Source organism: Schistocerca piceifrons, chromosome X (genome assembly GCF_021461385.2).
Source record: "Schistocerca piceifrons isolate TAMUIC-IGC-003096 chromosome X, iqSchPice1.1, whole genome shotgun sequence".
Taxonomy (NCBI): domain Eukaryota; kingdom Metazoa; phylum Arthropoda; class Insecta; order Orthoptera; family Acrididae; genus Schistocerca; species Schistocerca piceifrons.
In genome coordinates this window covers 812,463,317-812,488,915 of record NC_060149.1, presented here as the reverse complement: position 1 = coordinate 812,488,915, position 25,599 = coordinate 812,463,317, and the positions used below count along the sequence as shown (strand labels likewise).

Genomic DNA, 25,599 nt, shown 5'->3' with positions numbered 1-25,599 from the left:
TGCACTGCGTGTGCAATCAGGGCGTGTGTCATTCATCCCACTTCTTTGCACAGTATGAGGTGTCCTTGTCCAGCCTCGTCAACCGACGAGTGTTTTCCAACTATGACGTGCACTGTGTACCAACCGCAAGAATCAGTGGTTTCATCAATGGATAGCCAGACTGGAGAATCATCCATGTCTTTCCTAATATTCTCCAATGTCTGTAATAGAGAAACTAAATTAAAAAATACACTTAAACATGTGGACACTACGTAAGAGACATATGCACGAAAACAAACTATATCTGTTTTAGCACCTACCTATACTTTTTGCAGTGAATGTTTCAAGACAGACTGTCTCCTCCTCAAATTCTTTCTTCCTTTGTTGAAAAACTTCACTCACTTTAAATTTAGTTTTTTTTACATTCAAGTAACAATGTTCATTTTACAAAAATAAACATTCAAACATAATTTAAATTTATTTTTCGAGTATCTCTCTCTCTCTCTCTCTCTCTCTCTCTCTCTCTCTCTCTCTCTCTCTCACTCACTCACTCACTTTTTCCTAATTAAATGACTATTATTGTGGTTCATGTATATACCAAATTATATCCAATATCCATCGACTTTCGCATACCTAAATTCATAAAAATTACCAAAAAACCTTACCTTTTCATACAATGGGTTCACATAGTTCTTTCTGAGCATTGACTCATGATGAGTATCTTTTCTGTGTATTTTTTCAAGAAGGTCCTTAATCCTTCATTCTCCAGCTTATTAAAGGGGATGTTTGCTTTTATTAAAGCCTCGCAAAGATCTTCATTGAACACATTTTTGTTGTCCATATGCTTCGAAAATGAGATCAATGGTTGCTGTGAAATTTTTCACTGTGTCTTGGTTATGTTGTTCTGGTGCTGAGATGTCTTTTTATGCTGATCCAGTTGAAATTTTTTCTGAATCCTGACCTAAAGTGTAGGAGAGGTGAATAAATATCAACAAGTATGTACAATTGTACAAAAATGTAAGAGAACAACGTGTACCTGCAAGATGGTTACTAAAAGAAGTTAATTAAGGCTACAAATAAGTTTCTAAAAATTGGAAATTCGATCCCCTCACAACATTTAACTTTTTTTTTTTTTTAATTTGCAAGAATGCCGAAGGTAATTCCTAAAGGTTTTTCCCCCCCAATTGGTATAAAGAAAACATGCTCAAATTTACAAATTAACTTAATAATTGTTTTAATTTCTTGGAAAAATTATTGAAAAAGAAATAAACAAAATTAAACTTACCTCTTTTTCACATAGTTGGCAGAATATTATTTTTCCGTCCGTTGTGAAAGCACAATCACTCCCGATCCATTTCCGTAAATTATTGGATTTTGACCTGAGCATATTTGTAATTTGAAGAAGGTAGCAAAGAGTCGATGTGAACAGCACGGAAACACATGCAAGAATGATTCGTATTCCAAAATGCCAACAGTAACTAGTAGGGCATTGTTGGCACACTGCAGAGATCAGGTGAACGACCTGAACATGCATTAACTGCGGGCAACAAATACCGAAGCACATTTCTACTCCGATAATCCATCTTGCAACAATGAACCATCACAAGTCTTTAGCATCCTTATCCGAGAGACTACCTAAGTGGAAGAACAAGACTATGTCCATCCATAACAGAGGTGTGCGGTGACATATAATGGTAGGTATGCTGAAAAAAATATTTTGAACTTTGGGACAATTTACGGAAAGGATCAGAAATGAGATTCTATTACTCACACATAACACCATATTTATTGATACATGTACTTGACAAATTGCAATTAATGAACTAGATTTTATAATTATCTACATAACTGAATTAATGTTAATTTTTTTTTTATGTGAATTCCATTGTTCTTTCTTGCCTGGTGAACTTTGGTGTGATTGAATTCCTCTTAATGCAGAAAAATATCTTTCTATAGCTGCAGTTGTGCTTGGGTCAGTAACAACAAGTAAATCTAGTTTATACACTTCAGGTAGAGCTGTATCTAATTGTCTGGTCTTCAGTGATCTCACAAGTTCATATGGGTGATCATTACTAAAGTTTTCATATGCATATAACACAGATCGTTCATTTTTCAGTCGAACGGAATCAAACACATCCTTATGAGTTTGCCTCAGTTTTTCAAATGCAGATGTAGGGAAATTTGTTCTGTACATTTCATACATCTTTGGCTCCAACAAAGATATGAATTCAAGTTGATACAATAATTCAAACCTTTCTTCAATTTGCACAACTATATTGTCAACAATATCACAATAGGGGGACCTTCTTAAAATGGAGGGATGTACATCACAACGCTGCCATTTAGCAGGAGATTCATCTTCAGCATCAGCATTTTGTGCCCGAGTGTCACTCCACACCAAATCATCCTGGTTTCCAAGGTTCAGTATTTCCCTTTTCGTATCTTGGATCTTTTGTGATCAATACAGGATATCTAGGTGTTTAGACTGAAGAATATTTAAGAGTACATCTGTGAAACAAAAAATTCTGCTGAATGTCGGTAGCAAAAAGTTCTTTCAGTGCTAGTCAGAAATTTCAAAAATCCTTGAGCTGCAATTACTGTTTCATTGCCCCAGTTTGAGCTTTCATCCAGTATGTGTTCAAAGAATTCAACAAATGAGGTTCGCTGATCTTTCACAGTGTGAACCAAACGGGATGAAAAATTCCATCGTATTGGGATGTCTTGGCATTCTTTTCACTGTAAATTTGTGTACTTCATGCATTCTTTTTGAGGATTTGTGGAAAAATGACCCCAAACCTGTTAGCGTCTGAAAAAAATTCTGCATTCTTTTATGCAAGAAACTGACTGAGACTGAACTAGATTTAAGCTGTGGCTCAGACAATGAATAAATATGGCCTTTGGATATAGTTCTTGAACTTTAGCTCTTAGTCCACCCGAATGGCCGGTCATCACAGCAGCACTGTCAAATATTTGAGCAACCAACTGAGGACTTAAATCAAATTCTTCTACAATCTTGACCACATGCTGAAGCAACCCACTGGCTGTTCTATCTGCACTAGTATCAGGGCCATTCCGTGCCAAGTGGTCTAATATCGAGAAATGTTCCCACATGACCATCATGGATTTTGATGAAATTTTGTATGAACATTCACACATGTTCTCAATGAACACTGGTAAAGCTTCAGTTTCAGAAATTCAATACTTGCAGAGATATAGTCACTTGTTTGAAACCGTAGCACAGCTTCCGATAGTGCATCCTTGAATTTTCAGCAACTTTGAGACGAGATATCTCTGTAAGTATTTGCATGAAAGAAACAAAACTTGGCCATCTTATACAACTTTTAGATCTCTTTAAAGTAAAATATTAAGAAAAGGATTTCTGAGCAATTTTCATATAGATAATTTGAAGCAAAGTTGGGCGAAAAAATAGCTGTTTAAAAAAAATGCGAACTTTAGTTTCTTATATCTCCAAAAGTAATTGTGGGATGTACATGAAACTTTGCACACCATAACTCACCAACACAAGGTCTTAGAATATAAAATTCCATTCTCCTATTACTTTCCATTATTTCACAAATCTAGGATGAAGTTGACGATTTTTCAAAAAGTGCTAAAAATGGGTATTTTTAGTCAAATTTTTCAAAAAAGTGTTTTCTCCAAACTCTTCTAAACTATGGTCATTAGAAAGAGCATATTCTAAACTATCTAGAAAAGTGGATTTGGTTTTGCAATGCAAGCATATAAGGCCCTAAAAAGTAGCATCATCAAAGAGGCGCACTGGAAGTTCGAACACATTTTTCTGGCACTCAAATTATACCTGAAACCTTTTATTATGCCTAACAAATGCTTATTAGTGCCTTGAATAATTGAAATAAGATGATCTAGTAAATAGGCAATGAGACTGTCAGAAAAACTTCAAAACTATGAGAAGTAGCCCTTCTGCTTTTATCGTAAGTGTTCACCTGCATAAAACTCTTCTCATTTGTAAAAGAGAGAGAGAGAGAGAGAGAGAGAGAGAGAGAGAGAGAGAGAGAGAGAGATCATAAAGAATTCAATGAATAATAGCTTCATATTTTTTGTACTTCTCAAAATTGTAAATATTTACAAGTGGAAAATGAAGACCTAATTTTTGGATTCAATTATATAAAACATTTTTCCAAAAAAGAATCAGTTTGCTTGAATCATGCATCAAGTGATTTAAATTTTCCAATCAATATTGCAGAGATTTTAATACCTAGGTGTTGTAACCTGTGAATTTTTGTCTTAAAGTTATTAGGGAAACGTGTGAAATTGGTTGGTTAAACATCTAGGAGTTTTAATTTTGTATTTAATCACACTTAAATGTAGCCTGCTACCTTGGTAAATACGTAACCACTAGTTTCACAGAGAAAATTCACAAGATTCACTGTTTATAGAAAATATAATGGCAACAATTACTTTAACAATCAGATTGTTTCATTATTGTGAGCCTTGTTTGAACAATCAGTATTTCAGTGGTGTGTTTGCAGCATAGTGAGTGGGTTCTCTTGACTGAGTGTGGATTGTTCAGTGATTCGTAAGACCATCAAAGTTTGTAATCTCATTTACTAAAAACTGTTTTGATTGTGTCTTTTATAGCATATATCTCTTATTAGATTTTTTCATTGGTATTATACATTGTGTATAATTTCATTCAGTAGCAATTTGTCTGAAATTTAAGCAGATTATAATTTGCACGTAGAGGCCAAATACATTATTTAGTTACTGATTAAAGATGGATGCAGAAGGGAACAGCATACCTTCCTGCTCAATTGGGCAAGGAGATAGTGGAACAAAGTGTCATGTCTTTTTCTTTGCCAAAAAAGCTGCTTTAAATGGTTTGCGGATTTTAGTGATGAGGAAAAAGAGTTGTTGGTCCGACATTCTGAAGCAAAGCTGGACAATACCTCTCAAGTTTGCCTACACCATGAAGCCCTGTTATTGACACAATATGAGAGGTTACAAAAAAATGCTTCAATCCCTTTGGGAAGGTGAATCATAATGGTAAGGCAGGAATTCGCAATCTTGATACTGAAACAGCTAATAAGGCTTCTGATATGTTGAAGAAGCAGCTTGCTAATAACATAAAGCCAGGTCAGAAAATTTGTCCGGCTTGCAGGACTACCTTAAATAAACACTTGGACGAAGCTTTATCAGCCTCATCATCACATTCTGATGAGGACTTTACACCAAAAGAAGAATTAAATAGTAGCTTATTGTCTGTCACATCAAAAATTGAAATAGGTTTGAGGAAACAATCTAAGGAACCCAAGAGTGCCTTCTAATTTTACACAGAGCACTTAAATAATTTTACTATCAGGCTTGGGAACCTGTGTAAAGAAACCCTTATCAGGCTTGGGATCCTGTGGTAAAGAAACCCACCTGTGGCTGTTGCTGCTAAGCTATTGGGCGTGGCCCCTATGGCAATGGGAATGCTAGTTTTCTCAGGTGAAATGAAACTAGCAGTGGTTAAGCCACCATGGACCATAGCAACTCATTTATACACTTCTTTTCCATCAGTAAGCTGGTGTTGTTCATTAAACAGGCAACTAATAATTAGATGATTATGCAAATAAATTTTATGATTTACATTCATTCTTAATAATAATAGTGTGTGTGTGTGTGTGTGTGTGTGTGTGTGTGTGTGTGTGTGTGTGAGAGAGAGAGAGAGAGAGAGAGAGGAGAGAGAGAGAGAGAGAGAGAGATAGCTAGAGAGAGAGAGAGAGAGAGATAGCTAGAGAGAGAGAGAGAGAGATAGCTAGAGAGAGAGAGAGAGAGAGAGAGAGAGAGAGAGAGAGAGAGAGAGAGAGAGAGAGATAGCTAGAGAGAGAGGGGGGGGGGGGGGGGGTGACAATTAAGAAATAACATTGTTTCTATTTTTATTCTTTTGCTATTTGAACTTAAGCTGGGTCCTATTCATCAGGACTTCTTATTTCACTTATCCCAGACATTAATAAACATGTATAAGGCAAAATAAAAGACTTCAGGTATAATTTGAGTGCCAGAAAAATGTGTTCGAACTTCCAGTGCGCCTCTTTGATGATGCTACTTTTCACGGCCTTATATGTTTGCATTGCAAAACCAAATCCACTTTTCTAGATAGTTTAGAATATGCTCTTTCTAATGACCATAGTTTAGAAGAGTTTGGAGAAAACACTTTTTTGAAAAATTTGACTAAAAATACCCATTTTTAGCACTTTTTGAAAAATCGTCAAATTTACCCTAGATTTGTGAAATAATGGAAAGCAACAGGAGAATGAAATTTTATATTCTAAGACCTTGTGTTGGTGAGTTATGGTGTGCAAAGTTTCATGTACATCCCACAATTACTTTTGGAGATATAAAAAACTAAAGTTCACATTTTTTTTAAACAGCTATTTTTTTGCCCAACTTTGCTTCAAATTATCTATATGAAAATTACTCAGAAATCCTTTTCTTAATATTTTACTTTAAAGAGCTTTAGAAGTTGTATAAGATGGCCAAGTTTTGTTTCTTTCATGCAAATACTTACAGAGATATCTCATCTCAAAGTTGCTGAAAATTCAAGGACGGACTATAGAAAGCTGTACTATGGTCTTAAACGAGTGAATGTATCTCCGAAAGTATTGAATTTCTGTAACTGAAACTTTACCACTGTTCATTGAGAACATGTGTGAATGTTCATACAAAATTTCATCAAAATCCATGAGGGTCATGTGGGAGCCTCTAGACCACTTGGCATGGAATGACCCATCAGTAAATGAGATGAAGCTTTCATGAACTTCTCCAGTTTCAGAATTCACGTTTGCCTTAGTGTCATTAGGAGTTGAGAAGAATTCATCATATCTGATGTTTCATCTAATAACAAAGCAACAAATGTTGACTGTGTAATTTCTTCTTTAATTTTTTTTTTTTTTTTTAGAAGTACTTCACTGGCAGCAAGTATTATGTCATTTTGTATTCTGTTTGAAGTTCCATGAAATATTCTGGGCATCTGAAGATGATTACTTAATGTAGCATCATACTGAGATAGTAACTCAATGACACCCAAGTAAACACCGTTGTTCAGAGAATCTTCTCCCTATGATGTCCACGAAATGGAGGCTCGTGAACAGCAATAACACATACAGTGTCCATTAATCTTTTCAGCACTTCTCTAGTTTTCCTAACAGATTCATTATGATGTGCAATATCAGTCCGTAACTGTGTATCGAGCTAAATATCTATACTCGTAGTGCCAAAAGTTTTATGTTGCAGCACCGATAAAATGTGAGAGTGAGATTTCTCGTTGTTCTGTATGGCATTGTGCAAATTGTTGAGATTATTATATCCATTGTTTGACCATACAGTTTCTTCTTTTGCGAACAATAAAAATGGCCAGCAAAAAAGTTGGTTAAGCATCGAGCTCCCTGCGATCCCGTCTGTCCTGCTATATTGAGAAATTTGGAAATGTCGAACGTATTCTTCGCTTTTATCTTTACAAGCTGCCTTCAGATTAGGCAGTTCTGAGCAAGGTCTACCAGATTGCACAATTTCTTGTTTTTAGTTTAGACCCCTTAATGGAAATACAATGTCTTGTTTCCTCCTATTCTGCATTCTGTCTTGCACTTCAAGAAACACACTTCTGTGATGACCACTCTCCAACATTTTGTGGTTATTGGGCAGTCTCTCAGAACCATGCTGGCCCTGGGCTAGTGTCTGGCAGTGGTCTGCACTTTGGTTCACTTCAATGTCATTATTGACTGAATCCCCCTATGTACCAATTTGGAAGTGATAGTAGCTTGACTGCAAATGACTCAGACAATCGCCGTTTGCAATGTCTACCTCCCTGCAGGTAGGCCACTTCCTTATGTTGAACTGTCTACTTTAATTCAGCAACTCCCGCCCCCCTTTCTTCTCCTCAAGGACTTCAATGCCCACCGCCTACTGTAGGGAGGGGGGGGGGAGGGGAGGGGGTGACCTTTAAACGGGTAGGGGTACCCTAATTGTCTAGCTTATTACAGACTTTGGTTTGTGTCTCCTCAGTGACGGTTCCCCTACTCACTTCAGTGCCAGTCATTGGCACCTTTACTGCTATCAATCTCACGATCTCCTCCCCTGCTCTTGTGGCTTCCCTACATTGGTCATCCCATGATGATCTTTGTGACAGTGACCACTTTCTGGTGATACAATCATTCCCCTACTGCAGCCAGGCAGTCATGCCCCCACGTTGAGCATTCTGCAGGGCCAATTGGCCTCTATATATGTCTGCTGTGCTCTTAGATACTTCCCTCTCAAATTGCATTGATGCGATTGTGCAAGCCATCTCTGTCACTATTCTTCATGCTGCTGGCACTGCTGCTCCCTATCCACAGGTCCCCCTCATAGTTGACTGGTACTGTGGTGGACCAAGAATGTCACAGTCGTTGTCCAGTACCACCAATGTGCACTGCAGCAATTTAAATGAGACCCTTCACAGGCCAACCTCCTCACCTTTAAGCATCTCCATGCTAGGGCTCATTACCTTATTAAGCAGATTAAAAAAGAATGCTGGAAGCACTATGTTTCCTCCCTGGGGACGTATGCCTCTGCATCACAGGTTTGGTACTAGGTTCGTAGTCTTCTGGCCACCACTGACTGTCAACTGTCCAAGGTCTTAACTTGCAAGGTGTTCTGTACACTGATCCATTGGTCCTAGCAAAACACCTTGTGATACACTTTGTGATGGTATCGGTGTCCTGTTTCTATCCTGCTACTTTTCTCCAGCAGAAACGCCAAGTTGAACAAACCCCCTTCTGTTTCAGCCCGCACCATGCTGAACCCTATAATGACCCCTTCACTGAATGAGATTTCTTACAGGCTCTTACCTCTTCACGGGACACAGCCTCAGGCGCGGATTCCATCCACAACCAGATGATCCAACATTTAGATGTTACACAGAGGCAACATCTCTTCAGGGTATTCAACTGCATTAGGGTCACAGGTGCTTTCCCATCGCAATGGCAAGACGGTATAGTTATCCCTATTCTTAAGCCCAGGGAGAATCCAATGTCATTCGACAGCTACTGGCCTATTAGACTGATGAATGTACCTTTTATACTACTCGAGAGGATGTTTAGCTTCAGATTGTTGGGTCCTTGAATCTTGGGGTCTCTTGTCCCCATATCAGAGTGGCTTCTGGGATGGAATATCTCAAACTGACCATTTACTGAAATTAGAAACTGCAATCCAACAGGCTTTTACTAACTGCCAGCACTTTGTCATGGTCTTCTTTGACCTACAAAAGGCATACGACATGGCCTGGTGCCATCACATTTTAGTTACCCTCCATGACTGGGGCTTTTGCAGCCATCTTCCAATTTTTATTCACAAGTTTTTATCCCACCGACTCTTTCGGGTTCGAGTTGGCACTTCACTCAGCACCCCTTAGATTCAGGAGAATGGCATCTTACAGAGTTCCGTATTAAGTGTCGCACCCTTCCTCATAGCCATCAATGGGCTGGTAACTCTGTTAGGCCTCTGGTTACCCCAGCATTGTATGTCAATGATTATTGCATCTGGTGCAGCTCCCGCTTGGTAGTGCCTACTGAGCGCTGCCACCCATAGCTTTCAGATTTCTCTATCCAAAATGTGGGTTATGCATTTTTGTCAGCCCATAGCATACCCCAATCCAGAGCTTTATTTAGGTGACCAGCTCCTAGATGTTGTAGCACAGTCCCATTTCTTGGGCCTTATTTTTGATAAAAAGCTGGTGTGGCTGCCCCATATTCGCCACCTGAAGGCTACGTGCATGCAGAAGCTTAATGCTCTCTGCCTCCTGGCCCACACATCTTGGGGTGCAGACTACGCTGCCCTTCTCCATCTTTACCATGCTGTGGTCTTGTCCACTCTACGTTATGGAAGTCAAGTTTATGGCTCAGCGGCTCCTTCCACTTTGAAAATACTTGATCCTGTTCACCATTGTGGGGTGTGTCTGGTTGTTAGTGCCTCTTTCACTAGTCCCGTGGACAATCTCCTCACAGAAGCTGGTTTCTCAGGCCTCCCTCCACAGTCTTTTACGAGGTGCATTCAAGTTCTAAGGCCTCCGATTTTTTTTGTAATTAACTACTCACCCGAAATCAAAGCAACTGGCGTTACTTCTCGACGTAATCGCCCTGCAGACATACGCATTTTTCACAACGCTGACGCCATGATTCCATGGCAGCGGCGAAGGCTTCTTTAGGAGTCTGTTTTGACCACTGGAAAATCGCTGAGGCAATAGCAGCACGGCTGGTGAATGTGCGGCCACAGAGAGTGTCTTTCATTGTTGGAAAAAGCCTAAAGTCACTAGGAGCCAGGTCAGGTGAGTAGGGGCATGAGGAATCACTTCAAAGTTGTTATCACGAAGAAACTGTTGCGTAACGTTAGCTTGATGTACGGGTGCGTTGTCTTGGTGAAGCAGCACACGTGCAGCCCTTCCCGGACGTTTTTGTTGCAGTGCAGGAAGGAATTTGTTCTTCAAAACATTTTCGTAGGATGCACCTGTTACCGTAGTGCCCTTTGGAACGCAATGGGTAAGGATTACTCCCTCGCTGTCCCAGAACATGGACACCATCATTTTTTCAGCACTGGCGGTTACCCAAAATTTTTTTGGTGGCGGTGAATCTGTGTGCTTCCATTGAGCTGACTGGCGCTTTGTTTCTGGATTGAAAAATGGCATCCACGTCTCATCCATTGTCACAACCGACGAAAAGAAAGTCCAATTCATGCTGTCGTTGCACGTCAACATTGCTTGGCAACATGCCACACGGGCAGCCATGTGGTCATCCGTCAGCATTCGTGACACCCACCTGGATGACACTTTTCACATTTTCAGGTCGTCATGCAGGATTGTGTGCACAGAACCCACAGAAATGCCAACTCTGGAGGCGATCTGTTCAACAGTCATTCGGCGATCCCCCAAAACAATTCTCTCCACTTTCTCGATCATGTCGTCAGACCGGCTTGTGCGAGCCCGAGGTTGTTTCGGTTTGTTGTCACACGATGTTCTGCCTTCATTAAACTGTCGCACCCACGAACACACTTTCGACACATCCATAACTCCATCACCACGTGTCTTCTTCAACTGTCGATGAATTTCAATTGGTTTCACACCACGCAAATTCAGAAAACGAATGATTGCACGCTGTTAAAGTAAAGAAAACGTCGCCATTTTAAGTTTTTAAAACAGTTCTCATTCTCGCCGCTGGCGGTAAAATTCCATCTGCCATACGGTGCTGCCATCTCTGGGACGTATTGACAATGAACGCGGCCTCATTTTAAAACAATGCGCATGTTTCTATCTCTTTCCAGTCCGGAGAAAAAAAATCGGAGGCCTTAGAACTTGAATGCACCTCGTAATTTGTTCAGACTCCATGAGCAGCCTGCAGGCTATCAACTGATATTACTCTTGTCAACCTTTGGTCTCTTATGTCCGTGATCTTCTCTCCACCCTTGGCTGTGCCGCGTGCTCAGTTGTCTTTCTCTGGGTCCAAAGTCATGTGGGTACCCCAGGGAATGAACTGGCTAACAATCTGGCTAAAGAAGCTGATACTTACCCTCCATTCCCTTTCATCACTCCAGCTATGGACATGCATATCTGCGTCACTAGTCCCACGGACAATCTCCTCGCAGAAGCTGGTTTCTCTTTGCACAAAAGTGGAATGACATCTGGTATGATACTGCTCTCAGCAATAAATTCCTCACAATCAAGAAGACTACTGTGGTCTGGTGCTCTTCCTTCTGTGCCTCTCAGAAGGAGTCTTCTGTTTTATGCCGTCTATGCATTGGTCATACCAGGCTCACCCATTGTTTCCTCCTTTGTAATGAACCACCCCCACAATGTGGCTGTGGAGCCAGACTGACGGTATCCCACATATTGGTGGAATGTCCCTTTCTTTTGGCCCTTCATGCTAAGTATAGTCTTCCAGATTCCTTAAATTTAATACTAGCAGATGATTCACAGATGGTTGAATTGATCCCCAGTTTCCTTCATGAAAGTGGTTTTTATTTCCAGATATAAAGTTTTGCTTTACTCCTGTAATAAGGCTAGGTGGTTGTCGTAAGTGCCTCTCTTCATATTTTCTCAGTCTAGGACCCCATAACCACTCCCCCATGGAAAGCGTGCTCCTTTTTTTTCCAGTTTTTAGATTCAGTCTAACCTTTAATGCCTGTTACTGTGTGTATTTTAACTTCCTTGTTTTGTAGTTAGATGCCCCTGACTGGTTTTGTCCACTTTTAGCAGATCCTCTTTGTTTTGTGAGTAACTTTGGGATCGCGGGACTGATGACCTTGCTGATTGGTCCCATAAACCCTCTCAACCAATTAATCAAGAAATAACAAAAGTGTAAAAATGCTGAAAACAACAATAAAACTTGTCCAGAAATGAATCAGAAATATAGAAAAAATACAGAAAAATTGATGGAGGAAAAAGATATCTTGAGATAGGTACAAAATTGAAACAGGGTAACATAGGTGTTGCACACAAACACACTCATAAATAATCATTTTAGGGAACACAGAACAAGAAGCACAGTGATCAGTGATGGAGAAGGTGACTGAGTAATAGTAGCAGAAAAAAGGGAAGATGGAAACAATTTGGGCCACCTGAAAAGTAGACTATGATGCAAGAAGAAGATAGGATAGATTGAGTACATATATCTGAATTTCAATAAGCTTTATGTGAATTTGGAAGGAATAAATAAATTTTTAGACCCTTATGAAATACTAGGAGAACTTTTATGGACATCAGGCCAAAGCAATAGCTGAATAAGCCCGTAAATCAAATTTACGTAACTGGTGAAATGCTGTCATGTTTTGAGAAGAATGTAATTGTTAAACTTCAGATGAAAGCCATAATGGACATATATGTGAACTACTGTAGAAACATTTTAGTACCATGTGTATCAAAAATACTCACATGAGTGCATTCTTCAAAAAGTATGGAGATGGAAGAGTGGGAGTTGATTGAAAGAGGAGCAGTTTTGTTTTATGGGGAGCAGGGGCACTTGATAAGCAATTGTTGCTCTGCGGTTAATAATAGAGGGCAGATTAAGGAGAAGCACAGAAACATACAGTGCATTTTTAGATTTAAAGGAGGCAATTGATAATAGATGGCCCTGATAGAATGGTACTAAAGACCAAAAACAGGAAAGGCATACAGCAGGATTGCTCATATTCATGACTGATATTTAATTTGTTATTTGAAGAGGCAGTAAGAGAAGTAAAGGACTTTCTTGATGTGAGAGTTGTTTGTCATGGACAGAAAATGTGTATGATATTGTCTGCTGGTGAGATAAGAATAGCAGTGGTTGTTATAAGTGAACAGAAACTGAGTTGAGGCCTTAGTGAAGTGGAATTAATGTATTCTTATGGCTATAGTATGCACATAACCAAAAAGAAATTGAAGGTAATGGTGGGTGCAAAATATGGACATGCTGGATGGCTAAATAATTAACATGGACAAGTGATTTTGTCATCTTACAAGCGGAACATATAAAGAAGGAATACACAAAAAAAGACATAGTAGCAGGGTTTATAAAGGCAAAAGTATTTTCTATAAAAAGAAACAGCTTTTAACATCCAAAAACCTTAAGACCACAAAAAAGTGTCATGATAAGCTATGTTTGGAGCACAGCTCTGTATAGTTACAAAACATGGACAATGGGGACAACTGACATGAACACATTATAAGCTTTTTTGAAATGTAGTTTTACATGAGACTTTGGAAGATGGGATGGACTGATCAAATAAGGTCTGAAAATGGGTCTCACTGAGTCAATGAGGAGAAAAAGCTTAGTAAATAACATAACAAATCAAAGAGGGGGAATGGATGGGCACATAGTAAGATGTGAGTCATTGTTAGAAACTGTAGTTAAAAGGCTGATGGAAGGAAAGAATCACAGGGGCAGGCCTAGATATAAGACAGAGCAGTGATGATGTAGGATACAGCAGTTATGTTGAAATGAAGAGAATAGCTGGCATTCGAAAGGAACGGAGAACTGCACAGACCGTGCTTAAAGTAGATGACCGAAACAACGAAAAACAAACACTGTCCTAGCACTAGATACTGGTACATGCCATTAAAGCTTATGAACAATGGAGACTTATGGATATTAATGTAAGTAGTAACGGTAACACTGCGCTAAACAGCAGAGTCACTGAATCATCAAAAATCCCATAGAGAAGACGGAATTTGCTAACTATGAGAAGCATCATTTTCATTTCACATGTGACTCCTGTGCCCCCCCCCCATACACAGACAAAAACACCTATGTGGCTACATTCTGCTGCCACAGCAGCTCTGTAACTCAACTGAGGTGAGGAGCTGGGTTTGGGGGAAACAAGGAAGGAGGCATAGACAAGGAGGGAGGGTTGGAGTAGGATGGCTCAATTGCGTAGATGGATTTGCAGCCTCAGTCTCGCCCCTGCCCCCACACCCATCTCCACCACTGCCATAAGACCGCGCGCCCGCCCGCCCGCCCGCCCCCCCCCCCCCCCCCCCACACACACACACACACACACACACACACACACACACACACACACTCTCTCTCTCTCTCTCTCTCTCTCTTTTTTGCCCCCCCCCCCCCCCCCGCCCCCCCCCCCCTTGTCCCATACTCTTGGTTCCTATTTCTCATAGCTGTCAGCCACCCTTTCCCAACCTTCGCTCTTGCTCTTCACCTCTTTCCTCTCCTTGTCCAGTGTGTGTAAAGAATTTATCCAAAAGCCAGCAAGGTTTTTAGTCTTGTTTATGTGCATAGTAATAACTCAGTGTCTCTACTATTTGGTGAGTAGTTATCTTTGTCTTAAATTATTTACATAAAGATCCTTGTAAACCTATATCACAAATGCATTTTGTAGTACAGTTTTAACTTTACATTATGGCTGAAGTTGGAAAAGAGGAAAAGTAAGGAAGTAGGACAGTAATAAGAGAAAAACCATGAATATTGCTTTACTGTTGAATCTGGAGAGAGAGGACATTTTTGCTGTTATCACTGTGATGTTACAGAAATAATAATAGAAAGTGCTTCTCCTAGTGTTTAAGTTGGCATTGTGCTGAATTGCATGTAAGATATACTGGTGGAAGGTTCGTTCCCATATGTAGATTTTAGCTGTGGAAAAGTAAATTAAAAAAATGGTTACACGGAATGAGACATATCAGATCAATTATTATGAAATAACAGGTTTTTGATGCATAAGGTGAGTTACTGAGGTATGTCTAGCTTGAAAAACTAGTAAAGATGAGACAGTGTGTGGTAGATGACTTTGTTTATTGAATAGCTAGCATCCTTAGCAAGCATGAAATTGCATGTCATGATAGAACATAAACGTAAATTATTGATACATATGAGGAAACAGGAAAAAAACTAAGGACAGATCCTTAAGATACTTTGGGACTTTAAAGTCTACAATCAACTGTTACACATACAAAAATACCAATATGAAACCTCTTTTTGTCTACAAATTCCAAATAATCATTTGCGAGATGCAATGTACCTCAAATTGCTGAGTGACAGTTTTGAAATCTAAATTTTCTTTTCTTCATGACAAAGTTGCAGAGATGCTCTCCAATTCTGTGGAATATTACTTTCTTAACATCATTGGAGTATGCAGGTACAAGGTGGACAAGACAACAGTTTGTCCAGTCTGCTGTTTCCCTAGTTGTACTAGGGATATCAATTACAGTTATCATTTTTTCATTTATTTTATTAAAATAGCATGGTATTTGTGATATGTAAGTGTGCTTAATTGACTATCACAGCCTTGAAATAGTCTTCTGTTTTATCAAAGGAAAATTCATTGCAGAAAACTAGTCAATTATGAGACAGAATTGCTGGTCAGTGTTTCCCTTCAGGAGGCAAACTGTGTAATGCAGCTGAGAGACACATGTAAAAGTGAAAAATGACACACTGCCTAGAGTTTAGAACTAATAATTCCTAGTTTGGGGGTGAGAGGGGGATAGGTTGGGGAAGGTTAAAAAGAAAGGGTGGATTAATCGAACGCCAGGATGAGACAGGCCCACCAGTTGTGAGGATGGCTGTACGTCACTGCAGAGCGACTTGTCTGGTGTGTGAGTGACTGCCTTTCCTTTTTAATCTTCTCCAAACCACCCCTCTCTCTTCCTCAAGAAAAGAACTATAGTTCTGAAAGCAAAGTAATGTTACACTCTTACTTTCACATGTGCCTATCAGTGGCACTACACATTTCACCTCTTAAAGGGAATTACTAGCTTATAAATTGTTGCTTTTGAAAGAGTAACTGCTTTTATTTATTTTGTGAACTGTTTTGGCAGTCACATTTGTTTAGGTAAGGAACTGAAAGAAATGGTTTTGATTTCACCTGCTCCTTGACGAAAACAGTGGTACTCAAGTGACTAAAGCAGTGGAGCAATCGTAGTTTTTAGATATTTCCCGTACTCCTTCACAGACATTACAAAAATCAGAATAATTTGTATGGCTACATACTTACATTGCAAAAGCCTACCTCTCAGTTGTTTCTTGTCACTTAATAAGTGCAGAGGGAATTAATAAAATAATTAAATGTAGTCATATGTGATATTAATTTTGAATATTTTGATCTGCTTTTCAGTGTGTCAAAAGCTAGTTGAGGAAATCGAATTTGAAGTGCAAAAAGTAGACCCACGGAAGAAGGTCGATGTGGGCAGCTACAGAATTGATGCGAATGGAAATCAGGATCAGAGAGCAGTGTGTATATTAGATTTAGTGTAGTTTAGTTATTTGCATGTTCCATTGATCATAATTGTAACCTCTTGCTATGGTATCCGATGGGTCACTTATACAATTATAATACACATTCTCATGGAAAATTATTTACACAAATGTACGCACCCCCCCCCCCCCCACACACACACACACACACCATATTATTACATATTCAGAACTTTTTCTACAGTGTACAAGGAGTTGACATACAGATATGCTTCCAGTTTGTGTTTGAAGTTAATTTTATCCTCTATTAAGTTCTTTATATTTCTGGGTATGTGGTCAAAAATTTTTATGGCCAACTGCCTCACTTCTTTGTGGACCACCCTAAGGCTGAGTTATGGATAGTGTACGTCATTTCTGATCCCATTTATGAATGCTGCTGCTGTTTTCAAAGTATAGGTGATTGTCAACATCAAACTTCGTAAGGGAGTAAGTGTTCTATAAGGCTGTTGTCAGTATGTCCAACTGTTTAAATAGCTGTCTACAGTAGGCTCTATAGTGAACACAACATACTAGTCTTATATACACTTGCGTACAATACACACTTCTTCTCCAGTGATGAGTTATCTCAGAATATGATGCCATAAGATATATATTAATGAAAATAGGAAAAGTAAATCAATTTTTTGAAATTTTTTTCTCCAAAGTGTGGTATTGTCTTGCATTGTACAAAGATTGGAACTTTAATAGTGTCAACTATTTATTTACAGCTCGTACAAAATAGATACATGTTTCAAAGTTTTACTGACCTTCAAAGTAGTCACCATTATTGTGTATAAACCGTAGCCAGCAATGTGTAAGTCGTAGGATACTCTTAGCAGTGCCAGTTGTGTTGACAGTTCGAGCGGCGCGATCTATTGCCCGACGAATTTTTAGCAGTTCTGAAGCGAATGCCTTGAAGTGTTTCCTCCAGTTTAGAAATCGAGTTGAATTTGCGAGTGCAGTAGGTGGTATAGCACTCATCAGCCCCATCAGTCCAACAAATCAGTAACAACTTGCACTGTATGTGCTTGAGCATTGTCCTGCAAAATGGTGGTCAGGTCCTGCAGAAAGTATCATCACTTCTTTCTCTATGCTATTCATTTTTGGAATACACCCTACGATCAGCTTAGAGACAGAAGTGATGACATTTCCTGCAGGACCTGACCATCATTTTGCAGGACAATGCTCAATCATGTACAGTGCAAGCTGTTACTGATTTGTTTGACTGATGGGGCTGCTAAGTGCTATACCACCTACTGCACTCCCCCGACTTAAGCCCTCATGAGTTCATCTCGATTTCTAAACTGAAGGAAAGACTTCACGGCATTCGCTTCAGAACTGCTACAAATTCGTCGGGCAATAGACCGTGCCACTCAAACTGTCAACACAATTGGCACTGCTAAGAGTATCCTACAACTTCCACATCATTGGCAGCGGGTTATACACAATGTAGGTGACTACTTTGAAAATCAATAAAACTTTGAAACACATATCTATTTTGTATGAGCTGTAAATAAATAGTTGCCACTATTTAAGTTCCAACCCTCATATTTATTCGTCCATTGTCTACAAAAGCATCTTTTGCAAAGACATTGGACAAGTCAGGTTCTAAGTACGTGTCTGAAAGTGATTTGTAGACATACTTATTTATGTTTAGAATAATACACATTATACATTAAGTATTTATATAACACACTTCATAAATTTAAATATTCATAAGTGGAATAAAAGTTGATATTATCCATAACACAGAGTTGGACATTTGACATTTAACGAGACCTTTAACACGTGACTTCCAGTTATGGTTCTTTTTGATATGAGTGCCTGATAATTTAGAATATTCTGTTTCCTTTAATAATTTTACCCTTGTTGCATTATTTATAATGGTGTGATCAGGCCTACTGCAGTATAGAATTGCATATACTGTTTTTTAGCTAAGTTCAGTGAGTATCTATTTGCAGAAAATAAATTATTAACTTAATTGACATTTTGAAGTGTAGTACTTGCATCATCAGCAAAGAGAACTATTTCTGCTTTTTGGATATATGATAACAGATGATTTATAAACAATAAGAACAATAGTGGACTCAGTATTGATCTCTGGCACACCTGTAGTGATTATTCCTCATTCTGATGATCCTATTTCATTTTGTATACTTCCTGGAATTCTTAATGTTACCTTCTGCGTTGTTTTAGTTAGTTAGAAGTTGCCAGCAAGACCTCTGTTGCCATAATAGTTTAACTTCTCTGGTCACAGAATATTACCAATATTTAGTCATTTCAATTTTGTATAATATGATTTTTTAATTGAAGAATAACATTTTTGTGTGTGCATCCATATGAAATCCAAATTGAGACTGGCTCCTATGGTTCTTGCATACATAATCTTTTCCAGTACCTTTGAGGAGGAGGTAAGCAGTAAGACTAGTCAGTAGTTACTAATATTTGCCTTACTAACTTTTATTTTACAGACTCAGTCTGTTTAAACAGCCATTTTTGGTCAGAATGTCTGTGTTGTTACAAATAATACCAATAATGTCACCAAATCTCAACTACTGACATTTAAAACAGGCAGTTCTCATCACAACAATATGAATAGTGTACGTAATATCTCTTCAACAGAAAATGGTAACTGTAAATTCCTGGGTGTATATGTTGATGAAAATTTGCGGTGGACATACCACATTAATTTTGTATGCGGAAAAGTCAGTAGTGCCATATATCTCCTTAGCCAGCTCGCAAAGATAGTTCCTAGCCAAGCACTGAAATTAGTATATTATGGAACACTTCACCATTTTCTGAATTATGGAATTGAACTATGGGGTTGTGCAGCTGACGTACATTTAAAAAGAATACTACTGCTACAGAAAAGAGCAATAAGACTCCTCATGGTTTGTCAGGCATGTAAGTTATTTGCAGCTCCAACTTCACCTGCACGCCATACTGTTGCTCATCCACCTCTGGAACACCTTTTTTACAACCGTCCGTGAGCCACAGTGCCATTTAGGATCTGCATGGAGCATGTCCTGGAGTCACTCGGTGTGGACCCAGTACGACTCCAAACCCAGGGTTTTAACCAGCTGCCGCCCTGGTTACTGGAGAGGCCCAGAGTGATTTTAGATTTGGTGCAGTACAGGAGAGATAGCACTCCTGCTTCTGTTTTTAATGCGATATTCTCTAATATCTTATCTGAGTACCACAACCATGTAGCTGCTTTTTACAGTTAGGTGTAAGCAAAGGGACTCTGTTGGTTGCTCTATCATTTTCCAGGATTGTGTCCTCAAGGTCAGACTGCCTCAAGAATTTACTGTCTTTGACGTAGAATTATATGCGATCTTGCGAGCATTGGAGCAGATGAGATGTTCTCCTGGTGTTAGATTTCTCATCTGCTCAGATTCTCTGAGCCCCCTTTACTCTCTCCAACGTTTGTACCCAGCAGATACAGTAACCCAGAATATCTAGGATGCCTTCCTACAACTACAGCAACTGAGGAAGGAGGTGTCTTTCTGCTGGGTACCTGGGCACATTGGAATTACGGGGATTGAAAGGGCGGATAGAGTGGCCAAGGAGGCATGTCATGATCCTCTGCTATTTTGATGTGCTATCCCCCTGCATGCTATCACCTCGCTGTTGAGGTACAAAGTCACGTGTCAATGGGAAGACAAGTGGCTGGCAGTGACCGATAACAAGCTTCATGTCATCAAGCTCATCTCACGGCCGTGGAGTACTTCCTTCCAGCCATGTCGGCAGGACAAGGTCCTTCTTACTCATCTTTGCATAGACCAAAGCCCTATGACACGTGGATTCTTACTCCGGCGAGAGAACCCTCCAATGTGTGGTGCTTGTGGCATGCAGATCACAGTGCACCACATTTTATTGGGCTGCATTTTATTTGCCACCAAGCAGACTGCGGCAGGTTTGCCAGCAGATCAAACGAATGTGGTTAGGGTTTTAAAGTTTTGTGAATTGTCCAACATTTTTAATAAGATTTTAGGCAGGTGTTCTTAATGTTTCAAAGGGTGGCTGACACCCTAGATTTTTGTAAGTGGTCAGCCAGTCACATTCCCCTGTGCATTTCTTTTAGTTCTTCTGTGTTTTAATTTCTTGATTGGTTCTTTTCCCCCCTAATGGGTTTGAGTGCATGTGATACAGAGTGACTGTGTTGTCATTTCGGGTGCACTCGTGTACAACACTTTTAGTTCATCTACATACTTTTTTTTGTTTTTATAATTGTGAGGGTGCTGATGATGTTGCCATTGGGTGCCCATCAGATCCAAACACACACACACACACACACACACACACACACACACACAGAGAGGGGGAGAGAGAGAGAGAGAGAGAGAGAGAGAGAGAGAGAGCACATCTACAATTTCATATTACAGCTAAGGTGACAATAAAAGGTTGACACCTTCTGACATGAAGATTTGCATGCATGAATGAGAATTCATGGCATCTGACACTGTACAAAGCCAATAATAATATATTTAATTAATTAATTATTAGAAACACTGATTGCTATATTTATTCAGAAATCATTATATGTACTAAAGTTTTAAGAGTTCACAATCAATTTGTTACATCGATCAGACAGAGGCTCAGGGGGTGGATACATACACAGAAATCCAGGTCCAAAGCCAAATATCAAACATCAAGGTATCACAACCGGTTTATAAGATGATCAAAACGGAAACTGTGGTCTGGTAACCTAAAGTCATGGCATGAACAGAAGTCAAAAGAAAAAATCACAGCATTGGTGTGGCTTGGTGGTGCTTACCTGCCAGAGGTATTGCCAGCCACACCCTCCACTGGCTGTGGTGGCAGTAGTTGCTGGAGTTAGGCACTAGTGGCACTGAGACTTGGAGTGTTCATTCAATCTGCTCAATCTCCTAATTGTTATCAGCTAGGATTCAAGATCCCTCACCCATTTAACTGGTCCATAGGAATGGTAATGTCCAACTTAGAACTTGGACCAGCAGTGAGGGGGAGGTGCTGCAGAAGTCCCTGCCAGAAGGTTCTGTGGCACCCCTGTTGATGGAGTAGTCTCCAATTCTGGTCCTGGTCCCAGTGGTCAGAAGCTGCTACTGAAACCGTTGAGGCCTATGGAGGTGCCAGTTGAAGCTAGCATGGAATAACTGGCTCTGTTTCTGTTGGTGCCCAGGCCTATGCCCATGTGTCATCCAGCTTCTGTACAGCTGGCAGAATGGTATGTGGTTGTTGTGTGTCTTCTGGGCTCTCAGTGACAACCCTGTGCCTGAACTCTATTTCCAGTCTACTGAAAATTCTGTCAGATGGAATGAATGAGTCTCCAACAATGGGGAAACAATTTCAACAGGTTGAGATGAACTGCTATCTGTTCACAAGTACTAGCCAAAAAATTAAACAATACTATAACATCAAAATATGAAGAAGTCAGTTGTAATGACTTCAGAAGGTGTTTACTCAACATTCACTTTGTAAAAACTCACAAATAAAGCAATATATTATTTTGCACTGAAGAAAAAGTAGGAAAAACTTAAATTTATCATGTTAGCCAGTGTGACAGAGTCAAGTAAGCATGTAGTAAATTCTGGCTTATATGAAATCCACGTCGTCCTCTTCCATTATATCAAAATTGCTCTGATTGTCATTTAGTCCATCGTCATACATACAGTCTTCTGTCATAGCAACATCAGCAGCCAGGAGCAGTTTTGGAGAACTGCAGCTTTTTGTTTGCGTCCCAGTTTTTTCCAAAGTGGAGATAGAAAAGTCGCCTGATAGTATTCAGTTTTGGGTTCTTCAGTTGATACCCCTTTTCAGTATCTTCAGTGCAACTGTTCTGTCTGAAGTTTTTTCGCTTTTTGCACTGACTTTTTCGGTTCACCTATCTCACTGTTACAAAATGGATCACCATGAACTAAAGTCACCTTCTTGTTCGTGGTACACATTGTTATTACTGTTTTTTTCTGCTGGAGTTTGATAAGCCATTCTATTTGGGGATACCATCAGAAAGACAACAAATAACAGCAGGCATGAGTGGACAAGTTTATTCCACAACAAGAAAAAAAGCCAATAGAGAACAATACTATACACCAATGAATGATCTAGAGCAGCCACTGCGATGGCTGTCACCAGAGTCCATTTATAACACCAAGGTTGGAGTGCTGTGAAGCAGAATCCCTTGTGTAATCCACTTCCAGAGTGGGGTTGTAATCCTGATGATGGTGATCTGAATGGTGTGGCATCATGGCACCAGTGATAGCAAAGTCCAAGAAGAGACTACTGGAATGAAAGGCTGCATGTGCTTATAAAGCCCCAGGCAACATAGGAATATGACTGCTGTTGAGTCCACTGTTGCGTGGCTTAGTGTAATTGGCGCGGTACTGTCATGTAGCTATTTGATGTTGGCACACCAACTGGATGTTGCTATATTACCATGGATGTTGCTATGCGGATGGGCCATACTTGGGCTTTCCAGCTTGCCAGCACTGTGCCTGCGCTAATAACATCTGGCCGTGTGCTGTCTGAAGCGTGACCTGTGGTTACATGGCAGGCGGCACCATGGTGTAGGCATTGATGAGACCATACCTTCTCGAAATATGACCATGAATCATTTTTGCTACTTGAAGAAATTTAAATCTAGTTACCACTTTATGAGTTGGGTGGTGAAATTGTTTTTACCGTGTACGTGTGTTCTCATGTGACTCATGGCTCTACCAACTGGTTAAGTTTTTGAAGCAACTTATAAATTTGTGACTTAGGGGACAAAAAATAAGCACACTTCATCTCGGAATCTGAGATGCAACTTAACAAAAGTGAACCTGTAGACTTAATCTGATATGAGGTCCAGTTTTCCGTTGCAGCATCAAATGTTTGAAATTGTGGCACTGTCAGGGTTAGGTTCATTGCTGCAAGTAGCTATTTCATCATTTGCTGGTTTTGCTGCTGAAATTGCTAGTTTTATTGTTATTGTAGCCAACAAAATTCTTGAAACTACATTTGCTGATACAGTCGACTTTGCTGCCATAGTTTTACGAATTCTTGGTTCACACTCTTGTTTATGAACAAAACGCACATGTATCTGTTCGTAGATTGTCACCTTCATCGCCATTTTAGAGTTTGCACAAACTATACTTTATTATGGTGACATGGCACAAGCTCCAGGGAAGCAAATAGAAGTACAGATACACAAACCACCTCAGAAGTATGTGCCCATTGCCAAAGGTCAGGTAGCAGACACCAAAGTATCACAACCAATCAGAAGAACAGTCCAAACAAAAACCATTTTCCAATAAGGCAAGGCCACTGCTTATGTTGAAGTAGATGATGAGTGGGATTCGGAAGTACACACAGTATTGGTGTGGTTAGACAGTGCTGGCTCTCTTAATTCAGAGTTTTCGCCAGAGGTATCGTCCATCAAACCCATCACTGATGTTGCTGGTGTCAGCCATTGGTGGCACCGTCAACACTTAGTCTCAGAGTGTTGAGTCAATTTGCAGCATCCCATTATAGTTGTCTAATAATGATATAAAAACAGTGACGAAGTTTCATATAACATTCGTTATGAACATCATTTGGGTACACTGTTAATTATTTTTTTAATTATTTGAAATTTTTTTCCCCCTGGCTGCTGGTATTGGCCACTCTGTGCACCTTTGGCTTAAAATGCCAAAACATTCACAGCACAACACAGTTGTATGAATTAGTGTTGTGGCTTTCTGCTAATCCCAAAGTCCATCAATGCAAGTTCTCACAACTGCCTGGAACATATGAGGAATGGTTATCATAGCGGTGGCGGGTTGATGAACTGCGGCATGGTGTGGAGGAAGCACAATATGGTGCCACTGAGAGCCCCAGTGTACCTATTCACACTGCTGAGATAAATATGAAACTGGACGTGCGAGCAAAGATCAACGGCTGCAGAGCAAAACTTAGCCATAGTGCTCTGCTGTTCCCCTAGGATGCTGGACATCTTGTCAATAAAAATAATTTAGAGTTATCAATGTGTAGTGCTATTGTTATGATAACATTTACTTGATTAAATGATTCATGATCGTATCAATGTTTTTTTAGTGATATAAACCGTATGCAAATTGTGAATGGGAATGTGGTTAACAAGATTTACTGTATTGCTTTTAATGTTTTATTAGAGTGGTGACTCTTTTTAGTCTATGTTTTGTTATGAGATTTCATAAATATCACATTTTTTAAGAAGAAAAACAAAGAAACACTCTACACAGGTGGCACTCTTATCACTGGTGGCCACAATTTGCATCTATTTAGAGCTTGACATTGACCTTGTTGATTTAGTTTTTGACACACCTACTTGGGAAGCAAGCATCACAATTGTGTGTCAGGGAGAGAAAATATATTGTAAAAGTTTCTCACATTATTATTTTAAGTACATGCTGTGATTTTTTGATCGTAGGATTGCCCAAGGATGGTTATGTGTACCAAAACTGGTAGCCAGTAGACAAAATAAAAATTGTGACTATAGACTAAAGCAAATACTTTTTCTGTATGTGTTGGTTGCTGTTCCCACTGTCAGTATGTCAGGAATATGAAATCTAAATATTTGACTGACTTATTTTAGCTATTGACCTCACCCGTCTCTTGCTTTGACCCTTCACCCCCCCCCCCCCCCTTTTTTTCTCTCTGATTACATACAGACGTTTTACATTTTACAAATACACTAGGGTGTAGGAAGGCAGATATTGTTGTCTGTATTGGATGAAACTCAAAACGTGGGCATATGTGAATATTTAAATTTTGTGACTGTGACTCAAACCCAAAGCCTTGTCATTCATAGGAAATTCTGCCAACTGTGTAATACACACATCCCTTGCAACTCATCTTAAAGCTTTCTGTCTATGAAAACATTTCTCATACTTCCGAAATTCCACTGAAGGTCTCCTACATACCTTGTTTTTGCAGCACT

At 39.5% G+C, this 25,599-nt stretch overlaps 1 protein-coding gene across 3 annotated transcripts in view; it reads left to right on the top strand.

The window, feature by feature from the left end:
• The window catches only part of LOC124723111 (protein seele), a 93,853-nt gene that overhangs the window by 63,764 nt on the left and 4,490 nt on the right, over positions 1 to 25,599 (top strand). For all 3 annotated transcript variants that reach the window (XM_047248293.1, XM_047248292.1, XM_047248294.1), the window contains exon 3: positions 16,564 to 16,679. In XM_047248293.1, the coding sequence (XP_047104249.1) occupies positions 16,564 to 16,679 (116 nt within the window). The remainder of the gene's footprint in view (positions 1 to 16,563; positions 16,680 to 25,599) is intronic.